Below are 11356 nucleotides of genomic sequence, written 5' to 3'. Positions count from 1 at the left end.
CCTGGAGCCCTTCTAAGAGCAGTGGCCCTGTCACCCTGAGTCCCTGGTGGCAGCAGAGGTGGGAGGGGCTGGGCATTTGTGGGGACTCAGTGGCCACTGTTGTCCCATCACCACATTCAGAAGGCACTATGGTGGCACCTCGCCATGAACCCCAGGGACACCTTCAGCCCCTACATCCCAACCCGGAGCCCCTCTGTCCCAAACCTGTGGAGCCCACAGTGGAGGAGGGCCGTGCAGGCCCCAGGAGAGGAGGCCACAGCCACAGTGTGAGTGATGGCCAAAGGCTCCGTTTTATTTCATGCTGGGACCCAATGCCCGGGAATGCCCTTCCCATGGTCTCGCGAGACTTGAGCACCATCCTCACCCGGCCTCCTCCCCCTCCCTGGTCCAGACCCACAGAGCCAGTCCCTGAGTCAGGATCTGTCTCCAAGTTGACGTGAAGCTCCCAGGGCCGTGCCTGCCTGGCTACTGGGTCAGGCGTTTGGGCTGCTGGAGAGGAGGTGTCTGCAGACGGGGTCCTGGCAAATGTGGGGTCAGAGCCTGGGAGCGCTGAGCGAGACCGAAGCTTTCCTCTCATCTCATCTGGCCCATGGTCCTGCCTCCTCTGAAACACTCAGAGCTGCCCAGGATCCTTCCCCCAGGAGGTCCTGGGCCAGTGAAGCCCCCCGTGGGCCTCACATGGTGTATGCGGCCCAGTAGATGACGTTGACGGCGGCAAAGGCCGCGGGGAACACAGCACGGGCATAGATGTCAATGGTGTCCGCGTCGATGGGCTTGAGAAGCCCACGGAGGCCCCCCTGGCTCCCCTGCTTCTTTGTCTCCCCTGTCTCCACCTCCACAGACCTGTAGGAGCCCATGAGGTTCCCGGGCAAGCGGCATGGCCGGCGGGACACAGCTAGCTCCTGAGTAACGCCCGCAGCGGAGAGAGAGAAGAGCACAATGGCATTCTTCACGTCCATCTGCATGGGGAGGGGGCAGGCTGAGCACCAGAAAGCGGGGGGCAGGGACCCCAACCCAGCCAGCAGGGGGGACCCAGACCCTGACAGCAAGGGCAGGAACCCAACTCAGACAGCTAGAGGGACCCCCAACCTGACCAGCAGGGGGACCCCTGACCCAGCCAGCACGGGGGACCCCAACCCAACCAGTGGCTCCATCCACATAGCAGGAGAGAGGGGGGCCGGGCTGAGCGCAAGACAAAATGCCCCCCCCACCCGCCAGCAATGCTGGCCCTTGGCGGTGCTGGGGGAGGGGCTGTCCTTTGCCCTGCCCAGCCTCACCTCAGCCCTCTGCTCCTTAACCTTGACCTTGGCCTTGGCCTTGGCCTTCTGTTTCTTCCGGTAGTCAGCATTGAAGTGGGCAAAGGCATACTCCACCAGGGCGGCGAAAACAAAGACATAGCAGATCCAGAAGTACACATCCAATGCCTTGATGGCCGATGCCCGTGGGAGGGAGGAGCGGGCACTGACCATCAGCGTGGTCATGGTCAGCACTGTGGTGATGCCTGGGGGCGCAGAGGGTGCCGTCCCTGGAGCCCTGCCACCCCACCCAACCTGAGTGCAGGTCAGGCTCCTCTTACCGGGGCTGGCCTAGCTGGCCTCTGCCCCAGGACGTGGGCCAGTGTTTAGGACAGGTCCAGGCCCGACCCCCACCCTCCCACCTGCTGCCTCGGAGGACAGGCCAGGGCCCCTACCTAGAGACACCCTGGCGGGCACTGCTGCCTGGCTGATCCAGAAGGAGACCCAGGACATGGCGACCAGGAGGACGGAGGGCATGTAGGACTGGATGATGTAGACGCCGCGGTTCCTCCGCAGGTGGAAGTGCAAGCTGAGTCGGGGGAACTGGCCGGCTGCCGGAGAGCACCCCCAACAGCATCAGCACCAGGCCCACCACCCTCAACAGCACCGGGAGAGGAGGGCTGGGGGAGCGGCCGGGCCACTGCCAGCCTCCAAAGGAAGGAGGGCCCTCGTCCCCACCTCCCAATAGCCTGATGGGTCAGGAAAGGGCCAGCCTTGCTGCAGGGCCACCAGAGAAAGGAGAGGAGAGCCTAGTGTGGCTGCTGGCCCGCCAGGACCCTCCCAGGGTATGGTCCCCCACCCCTTTCTCCCCACCCTCCCCATGCATAGCTGAGCGGCAAGAAAGAGCCAGTCTGGGCTCACTGGCTCCAATGAATGGGCAGCAGGAGTGGGAAGGGGCAGGAGAGGCCAGAAGACAATGTACCCCCAAGGTACCCCCAACCCCACCAGATATCCCCCAAACTCTGGGAAGTAATGAAGGGCCGAGGAGCAAGATGGAGGAAACTTGATCTGGGCTTGCACTGTGGCCTGTCCCGAGCAGCTAGGCTGGGTACGGCCTGCACTGACCAGCAATTTTCTAGCTGCAACCTCGGGGCCCTCAGAGCTGACTAGGGGCCCCACGGAAAACACTAGAAAACCAGCAGCAGGGCTCACAGGAAGTGACCACATTACCCGACTTGAAGTTCATCAGCTCTGTGGTGAAGCGGTAGCTGGTGATGGTGAACTGGGCCAGCTGCAGCTTGTCCAGCCCGTGGATCTGCTCCTGGTTCTCGGACCAGTAGTAGACGATGTCCTCGGATGAGTAGCCGTCTGCAGGAGAGGCCGCGGATGGGCTGCAGGGCCTGGCACCCCCTCCCCAGCCCCTGCAGCTCCCCTCCTCAGCCCCTGGTGGCTCCTACAGGACTGCCCTGACTATACCAGGGTTCGATATACAGAGACAGGGAACAAGGAGCCTGGGGCCACACCTGGGGCCTTGGAAAGGTAGGCAAGTCCAGAGGAGCTGGCAAAAGTGCAGGCCACCCTTGCCAGGTGGCCCACAGGGGCTGCCATACTGGACAATGACATAGGTATCTGTCTCATCTGGGCTCTGGGGCCAGCTGTCACAGGCAGGACGCTGACCCAAGGGAGGAGGGCCAGCCTGCTCCTTTCTCTTCCTTATGCTTCTGCTGCCCATCTCCACCCCACTGCCCCTCTCCCACGCCCCCTCCTCTCCCCCACGCACCCCAAGGCCAGCCCACCCCTCCCCCAGTGCCCCCTGCCCCCTTGCCCCCACCCCCAACTCCAGTGCCCCAACTCCAGTGCCCTATCCCCATCCCCCACATGCACCCCACCCCATCCCACCAGCACCCCCTGCCCACCTCCCCACCCAGCCCCCTTCCCCCACCTCCCCACCTAGCCCCCTTCCCCCACCTCCAGTGCCCCGCCTCCCCATTGCCTTCTGCCCCCCACCCCCCGACCCCCTGCAACCTCTCCCTCCCACTGGCAGGCCAGCCACACTCACAACTCTCCAGGTGCAGCATGCACTCCTGTTCATCCATGGGATACTTGGCCAGGTCCATGTCGCAGGCCACCGTGGACGTGATTCTGCCCAGACAACACCAGTCTGCCGGGGTGAGGCCAGCCTAGGGCCACCGGCGGCTCCCCTGCCCCCCACGGCAGAGATGCCCCTGCATACGGCCAGTGGGACCTTGCTGCGGGGGCAGTGGCCAGGCTGCCTCTGGTTTTGTCAGCAAGCTGCTGACATCTGGGCAGAAACTGTGGCCACTTTACAGATATTTGTGAGTCTCGCTTCAGGGATCAATAACTGGATTTTGTTCACTTTACTCATCCTTCAGAACACCTAAGTCAGGAGCCAAGAAGGCAGGTCCACCCTGAGCGTCCTCCCCCCGCCTATCACTGGAATGGCCTCAAGGTGTCTCCACTGACCCTGCAGCCTGTAAAAAGGCTAATTTTCCAAGAGAATTCAGGTTTTTGTGTAAATCTGATTTTTAAAATGTGGGCGATTAAGTCCACTTTTAAATGGCGTGTATCAGAAAACAAACAAACACACGTACACGTGTGTCCACAGCCCCACAGCTGTCCATTGATGGAGGAGTGGATACACAAACTGGTGTCCACACAACGGAATGTGGCTCTGCCATAAAGAGTTAGGAAATTCTGATAAATGTTACAGTACAGATGAACCCCGAAAACACTACACTAAGTGGGAAAAAGCAAACACGATAGGTCACGTGGCATAGGATTAATTTTGTGTGAAATGTGCAGAATCGGCAAATCTATGAGCTGGAAAGCAGATTGGCGGTTTCTGGAGCCAGGAGGAGGGAAGGGGGTGACTGCTGATGGGGACAGGGTCTCCTTTTGAGGGTGAAGTGTGTTAGAACTGGCTGGAGGTGGTGTTTGCACTCCGTGGGGAGTGTACTAAAATCACAGAATTGTTCACTTTTAAATGCTTGATTTGGTGTTATGTGAACTTCACCTCAATTTAAAAAGAAAAGGGCACGTGTTAGCCAAAAAGCAGCCTGTGCTGGCTGCTGGCCAGCAACCTCTGCTTCCTGCACAGCTGCTGTTTGTTGGGGATATAAATACCACCCCGTCCCCCCAACCCCACCCCCAGCTCCCAGCGGCGCTCGCAGGCAGCCCACCGGATGCTGTAGAGAATCACCCCGTCAGGCTGCAGCCGGATGAGCTTGTTCTCCACTGTCACATCGTGGAACCAGGCAGACTTGGCGTTCACGATGAAGGTGTCCGGGAGCCACAGCTTGTCCACGAAGCGGCTGTCCAAGCCCAGGGTCTCATTGGTGTGGTTGTAGGACAGCCTGCTGTCGCGCCAGCTCTGGTGCAGGAACACTGTCATGGTGTACTCCTGGGGGCACAGAGGCCCGGCCGTCAGCCCCTCCGCTCCCGGGGGCACGCAGCCGGGGCAGGGCCGGGGTGCCGACGGGACCTACCATGTTCACCTCCGAGATGTGGTCAATGCTGGCCACCTCGATGGCGAGCGCCACGTTCACAGCGGGGCCTGCAAGGAAACAGCAGGGTTGGAGGCAGGTTGGGCTGAGCCCAGGCCCCAGCATCCCCGAGAACTCGACCAGGCCAGCAAATGCCCCCACAGGCAGGACAGGGGACAGCTGGGAGCTTGGCAGGGAGGCTGTCTTGGTGCAGATCTGCCCAGGCCTGAGCAGACTCACCTTCCCAGCTGGCTTCCTGGGGACTGGTGCTCTGATGCACTATTGGGGACCCAGGGTCTGCCCCAGCCCAGAGCCCAGCGGGGTTCACATCATGGCCAGACCCAGGGTCTGCCCGAGTCCGGCAGCCACTCTCACCTCCAATGCCGGGCCGAAAGTTGCGAGCGTAGCCTTCTATCAGGCCGTCCAGGTTGGGGAGCCAGGATATCTCCAGGTTGGAGCCAACATAGTCGCCAATGTCATTCATTGCCCTGGAAACGCAAGGTCCGCTCCTCACAGGCAGGGCACCAGGGACAGAGCCTGTTCTGGGCAGTTAGGCTAGGAGTGGACAGGGAGAAGGCCCTCCGGGGACACAGGGACCCCTGGAGGTGCAGGACCCGGGACTCTTTGACCTCTTCCCCCACCCCCTCACCCCGGCCCTGAGGGTGGATGCCAGGTCAAGCAGAGGCCCCAGCCTCCCTCCATAACCAGCCTGCACCTCCACTTCTGGGGTTCCTCAACAAGTTGGCCTTGGGGGACCCCACAAAGAGCACATGGCCTCTCATTCAGCTCTGAGGGCCAAGTGTCCTGTAGGAGGTGATGGGAGAAAAAAAAAACATGTGACAAGGAGGCTAAGGGCTCAGGAGAGGGAGATCCAGGGCCGGGCTGGGGCCTGTGGGGAGGCCATAGTCTGGCTTCCAGCTCTGTCCCCTCCTAGGCAGGCCCCAGAAGTCCCTAAATTACCATGTGCCTCTGGGACTCAGCCTGACCCCGGAGGAGATGTAGGCCGTGTCCGCTGGTTCAGGTGAACCCTACCGTCAGCCGGTGCTGGTGATATCTGTCCTTAGGGATGCCAGATAGGGACCCACACACACAGGCATCTTGTGGCCTGGACACGCTGACTGCCGGATGTCCCAGTGGCTCTGCTGGCCCACCTCTCCTCTGCTTACCCATCCTCTTGGGAACAGTGCCCCCCAGATTCATATTTACCCAGAGCTCCAGAATGGAACCCTAACGGGAAATAGGGACTTAACAGACATTATTAATTATGATAAGGTCATGCTAGACTAGGTGGGCTCTAAATCCAGGATGAATATCCTTACAAGAAGAGGAAATGGACGTCCAGGGAGAAGCCATGTGCCCAAAGAGGCGGGTGTCTGAGTGATGAGGCCACAAGCCAAGGGACATGGGGGACTCCAGCATTCCCAGGGACTGGACAGAGGCATGGACAGACTCTCCCAGCCCTGCCAACACCTTGGCTTCAGACTCCTGGCCCCAGAATTACTGGAGGATAAATTCCTGTTACATCCTCCAGCTTGCAGCCACTGTTACAGCAGCCATGGGACCCTCAGACCCTCTTCTTATTCTGGCCCACCGTGAGGGAGTGGTATTTCTCCTAAACTGGACAGCCAGAAGGAGGAGGGACATTTAGGAGCAACCCTCGAGTTTCCGTCTGAGTCACTTCCCTCCCCTTGAGCAGAGAAGGCCTCTTGGTCACCTTGGCCAGAGCCTGGCCACAGCCCAGGGGACAGGAACATGACTGGCCAGGTCTGGATGAAGGTTGCAAGGAGCCTTGAGGCTGTTCCTCCCTGTCCCCGAGTCAGGTGTGGCCGCATGCCTGGGTCCCCACTCTGGGCCCTTCTGGCAACCTTGAGAAGACCCCTGGCCCCGCTGGGCCCCCTCAGGGCTGCTGCTCACCCCTCCCAGCTCTGCCCTCACCCCAGCACCCCCAGGCTGCCAGTGCTTCCTGACTCTCCTCTCCCATCTCCCCTTAGAAGCCTGCTTCACCCTCCAGACCTTGCCCTCTGCCCCGACTCCTTTCTCCAGCCCTAACTCTGACCATACCCATATCTTCAAGCTGATTCTCCCCACTTCCACTGACCCCATCCCTCTCCTGGTCCTGCTCTTGGCCCTGCAGGAAGCTGCCTGGTTACTCCTGTATTCATCCACCCTTCATCTGGCAGGCGAGACCCTCGGTGCCGCCCTACTCCAGGGATGTGGCTGAGCCAGGCAAGGGCAGTTGTGGGCCAAGCCCAGCATGGTCAGTGTCCATGAGGGGTGGCAACTCGAGGGCTGTGAGTGTGAACAGAGTCACTGAAAGGTGAGGTCAGGAGTCCTCTGACTGGGGACACAGGGACAGCCACCCCACACCGGCCCCCTGGGGAAAGTGACATTAGAGCTCAAAGAGAGAGAATGGGAGTCTCAGGGATGGGAAGAGGTGGGAGGCAGGCGAGGACTCCTCATGGGGGGCCCTGGGAGGGGCCTGGAGGGTGGCAGGAGGCATTGGGCAGAGAGTGGAAAGGGGTGGACGGGGGGCGGGGGGGACTGGTACTGGTGAGGGAGGGGCTGGGGAGTGTCTTGGGGATAAACTGGGGGCCCATTGTGGAGGTGGGGGAAGCTGGGCTGAGTTGGCCAGGCCGTGGAGACGGGAAGGGGCCTAGTCCAGACCAACGGTGGGGGAGTGGGGGAAGAGAGGGGCTGGGAGCAAACTCGGATGCAGTCCGTGGGGCTGAGCAACCCACTGGACCAGCCCTGAAGCCATCCACAGAGGTGGGCTCAAGAAGCCCTGGGGGCTGCCGGGGGCTTGGGAAGCACCAGGCCGGGTGCCTGTGGGGAGGCTGACTATGACAGGAGGTCCTCGGCTAGTGAGCCCCGCGAAGCCTGCCCCACCCTGCAGGCCCACAGGGTCCCTCCAGGCAAGGCTGGGTGGGACATGTGCACAGGGCAGGTTCTTTGGTGACAAAGTAAAAGACAGAATTAACTGAAGCCCTGATCCCTAGTAAAGCACAATTAAAAATGCAAATGGAGGTCACCCTGAAGGTCGGATATGAAGGGATTGAACAAGGCTTTATTTTTGGACCGGCCCAGATGCCATCTTGTGTAGCGGCTGGCCTACCTGCAGCCAGGCTGTTAGGAGACGCCATCATTCCTGAGCTCAGGCTGGCACACAGGTGGATACACCTGCCCTTGGCCAGGGCCCCCACATCCACTCAGGGGCACAGAGGCAAGGTCAAGGGCAGCACCCCCTGAAGCTCACCAGGAAGTGTCAGGACCCCAGTCAGCCTCTGCCGTCTCCAGGGATGAGAAGGGAGCAGGCTGCCCTGGGTCACATCTCACTTGGGATGAGGATGGGTATTTCTGCAGCCATCAAGGAATGTGGGGGCTGGGGCTGCCCGAGGACTGTGCTACTCTGAGTCCTGGAGGACCCCGCCCACCTCCACTGGTTCAGGCAGTCAGTGGGGGTGGGCCGGGAACCAGCTCCACTGCTGGGAGCTCTGCATGGAGTTAGAAAGCAGGGACATCGACCTTGTCCTGAGAAGAGGTCTGGCTGGCGCTGGCCTAGAGCTCAGAGACACACTAGGCTCAAGCTCCTGAACGAAGCAGGTGCCTTGAAATCACAGGCAGCTTCCACCCTGGCTACCCCTGGTGTAGCCAGGCCCCGCCCTCTCCTGGCTTCACTTTCCTCTCTTCTCTCCTGAGAGAGAGCCCAGCCCATCACTTGCCTGTGCCCCTGGGGACTGGAAGGGAAGGTGGGCGTAGCTGAGCGAGGCAGCAGGCGCCCCCCAGGAGCCTCCCCTGTGCACACACGAGCCCACAGATCCCTGACAGCTCTGCTTCTAGAGCAGCCACCACCGTGCTGGCACCTCAGTTACCAAGGCAAACACCACGATGCTCGCACGGGAGGTGAAGGCGGGCGGGAGCCGCAGGCGCAGTTTCTCCAGGGAGACGGAGGTGCCAGCAGCTGGGGAGGCCACCCACTCAGGTGTGCAGCCGGCAAGCTTAGGAGGCCGCTGTGTGAGCGGACCTTCAAACTCAGGGATGCATGGCCTTGACCCAACACACAAAGTCTGTGAGGCTCACCCCCCTCTCATCCCACCAGAAACCCTGGGATCTCGCTTAGTAGTTGCAGCAGAGAGGCCCTTCCCTCAGCCCCACGGTCCACCCCCACAGTGCCCCGGTGGAGGGAGGTGATGACGGAAGTGAGGACACTGTTCCTCTTGTTTTCGAGTGGAGGGACACAGAGCAGATGGGAAAGGAGGCCTGAATGGATGAAGGCCCCGAAAGCCTGGAGGTTCTTGTTTCAACTGGGGCCTCAGCCTTCCTGCAGGCAGACAGGTCCCCCTCACCCCACAACCTAGGATCCAGATGGGGCCAGAGTTCAGAACACTGTAGACTGGAGAAGGGTGATATGAGGCACTTATGGACTTGGTTGGGGGAAAGAGGTGTTTGGAGAATTTTCCAGCAGCAAACATGTAAATATGCCCCATGAGTAGCATGAATAAAGACAAAATGAGCAGGGCAGGCTTTGCTGCCAGGTGAGTTTCGGTGTCAAACTTGGGTAAAGACTTGGGAGTTCAGAGCAGCTTGTATTTCAGAACTGGGGCTACAAGACTGAGGGCTTGAGCCAGCAGCTGACCCCTCCCCCACCCCCACCCCCAGCTCCCAGCATATCTGCCTATGGCCACACCAGGACACTTTGTCCTTCCTGGGACCATGAAACAGAAGAAGAGAGAGGAGAATGGCCCATCAGGCTTGATAAAAACAAGGAATGGGACGGGGGCCACATCAACACTGCCTGTGACCTCAGCGGGATGTCCGCCTCTCCAGCCAGACCCAGGCCTTCCTGACTCTACACCAACCTAGCAACAAGGAAGGTGTGACCACACACACACACAGAGCCATGCTACATGTTGACCGAGCACCTACAGCCAAAACACAGGTCAGCATTCAACCATTTCTAGCTTTTAAAGTCTGGGGCATCAGCTGGTTGACCATGAAGTCTGGAATGCTGGGGAAAGGGGTGGGGAGAGCTGGTTTTGCTCTGCTTTTTCTGCAGTCCTTGCACCCAGCTGATTTTCAAAAGGGCCCCTCAAAGGTGACCAGACTCAGTGCTCAGGACACTGGGTGACCTGGGGCCCACATCAAGTCCAGCCTGCAGAGATGCAAAAAGCGAGCTGGGACTGCACTGGCCCTGGGAGCCAGCGAGGGAGCCCCAGCACAGGGACCTTTCTTTTTAGCCTCTTCCCTCTCTAGGGCAGACAGGCCGCCTCATCCGCTCTCCTGACAGAATTAAGGAGAAATCTGGAGTCTCTCTCCTGCCAGGGGCACCTGGCTCCCCCATTCGCATTCTCTAGAGTTGGGTGGCATTTGAAATGGCCCCAGAAGGGAGACCCACAACCAGACCCGCTATGAGGACGCGCCTTCGTGTCCACCCCAGACTGCTAGCTGCACGGAAGCTGCTGCGGGGAGCGATGCTGTCAGGGGAAGGGGCACAACCCGCTCCCCGTGTTCTCAGGACCCCTCCTTTCTTCCATGCTGAGCGCTCAAGCCGCGCCTGGAAGGACACCAGCCAGCCAGGGACCGGCCAAGTGGCGTCCGGGGCCGAGGAACCCGAGCTCAGCAGAAGAGCCCCGGCTGGGGAGGAACGGAGAGCTGCTGTGACGCCCTCGACCGGCCCCGCGGCCGGGTTCAGCACCGGGACGGCGGACAGCACCGGGGCAGCCGGAACCTAGAACACGCCGCTGCCCGCGCCCAAGGGCATCGTCGCGGAGAGTTTGGAGAGAGGAGGGCCGGCGCTGGGAGAGTCGTGGAGGAGGGGATGGGGGCAGACACGGTGGGAACCGGTGGGCGGGGGACAGACCGGGGCCCTGAAGACCAGGGTTCGCGCGGGGCTCCATCTCGCAGCCCGGGCGCGGCGGCGCGGGATCCGCACCGAGGGCGGCCGCAGGGCGGACCGGCTCTCGCTCACCTGGCGCCGCGGTGCTGCGCGCAGAGCAGCAGGAGCGGGGGCAGCAGCCAGGCCAGCTCGTCCATGGCCTCGGCTGGCGGTGCGCTGGGCCGGGGGTGGCGCCGGGGTCCGGCGGTCGCGGGCGCTCGGAAGTTGCTTCGCCGGCTGCCGCGGCGGCGGCACAGGCGGGTGGAGAGGGAGGGCGCGCGGCGCGGGAGCGAGGGCGGACGGAGCGCGGAGCCCGGAGCCGCCCCGCCCCGAACCGGGCCGCGCCCCCCGCGCCGGCCGCCCCGCCCCCCAGCTCGGGCAGCCCCGCCTGCCGCGCCCCGCCCCCTCTGCCAGCCCCTACCCGAGGGCCGCGGTCCCCCGGGGGGTCTGGCACGCCCCGTCCGGTCGCCACTGCCCTTGCCGACCACAAACGGTCCCTCCGCGCGTCTGTCCGGAGGCGACCCAGGCGAAAGACCCGCGTGGACGCGGCCTCCAGCTGCCGGCCAGATGCCTGCGGACTGACGGGCACGGCAGGACCTCCGCCCTGGGAAAAGTTGGAGGTCGGCTATTTGTTGGGTCACGGTCCCCGGGAGCAGGTTCGGGGTGACGAGGGTCCCAGCGCCTCAGAAGCCTCCACCTTCCACCGGACGAGATACCTCCCCCCAACACGCGCAGCTCCTTCCAAA

General features: G+C 61.8%; 1 protein-coding gene across 3 annotated transcripts; it reads right to left on the bottom strand.

Moving 5' to 3' along the window:
• Nucleotides 1-265: 265 nt before the first annotated feature.
• Nucleotides 266-10935, bottom strand: GABRD (gamma-aminobutyric acid type A receptor subunit delta). Of its 3 annotated transcripts, none has more exons than XR_015143322.1 (9): nt 10704-10901; nt 5114-5226; nt 4742-4809; nt 4436-4656; nt 3295-3377; nt 2466-2603; nt 1691-1846; nt 1278-1424; nt 266-959 (listed from the first exon to the last, which is right to left on the bottom strand). XR_015143322.1 is itself a non-coding variant. In XM_086344143.1 (9 exons), the coding sequence occupies exons 1-9, from the start codon at nt 10766-10768 to the stop codon at nt 675-677; spliced, it is 1353 nt and encodes a 450-aa protein (XP_086200269.1). In that variant the 5' UTR covers nt 10769-10935; the 3' UTR covers nt 266-674. The 3 variants fall into 3 exon arrangements, 2 of the variants coding, with proteins under 2 accessions (XP_086200269.1, XP_086200270.1); XM_086344143.1 differs by having other exon boundaries at nt 1278-1501; nt 10704-10935; XM_086344144.1 differs by having other exon boundaries at nt 1278-1501; nt 4436-4626.
• Nucleotides 10936-11356: the final 421 nt, after the last annotated feature.

Source organism: Bos grunniens, chromosome 16 (assembly GCF_055505025.1).
Source record: "Bos grunniens cultivar Pamir isolate PY7600 chromosome 16, Bosgru_T2T1.0, whole genome shotgun sequence".
Lineage (NCBI taxonomy): Eukaryota > Metazoa > Chordata > Mammalia > Artiodactyla > Bovidae > Bos > Bos grunniens.
This window is presented reverse-complemented; position numbering and strand designations above follow the sequence as displayed.

What these genes read in the sequence shown, in the direction of transcription:
- GABRD (XM_086344143.1), bottom strand. Translation starts at nt 10,768, where the DNA reads ATGGACGAGCTGGCCTGGCTGCTGCCCCCGCTCCTGCTGCTCTGCGCG. An exon ending in CTTTCGGCCCGGCATTGGAG is followed by an intron (nt 4,810 to 5,113) that starts GTGAGAGTGGCT and finishes GTTTCCTTGCAG; the next exon opens with GCCCCGCTGTGAACGTGGCG. An exon ending in GCCCGCCAGGGTGTCTCTAG is followed by an intron (nt 1,502 to 1,690) that starts GTAGGGGCCCTG and finishes CTGCGCCCCCAG; the next exon opens with GCATCACCACAGTGCTGACC.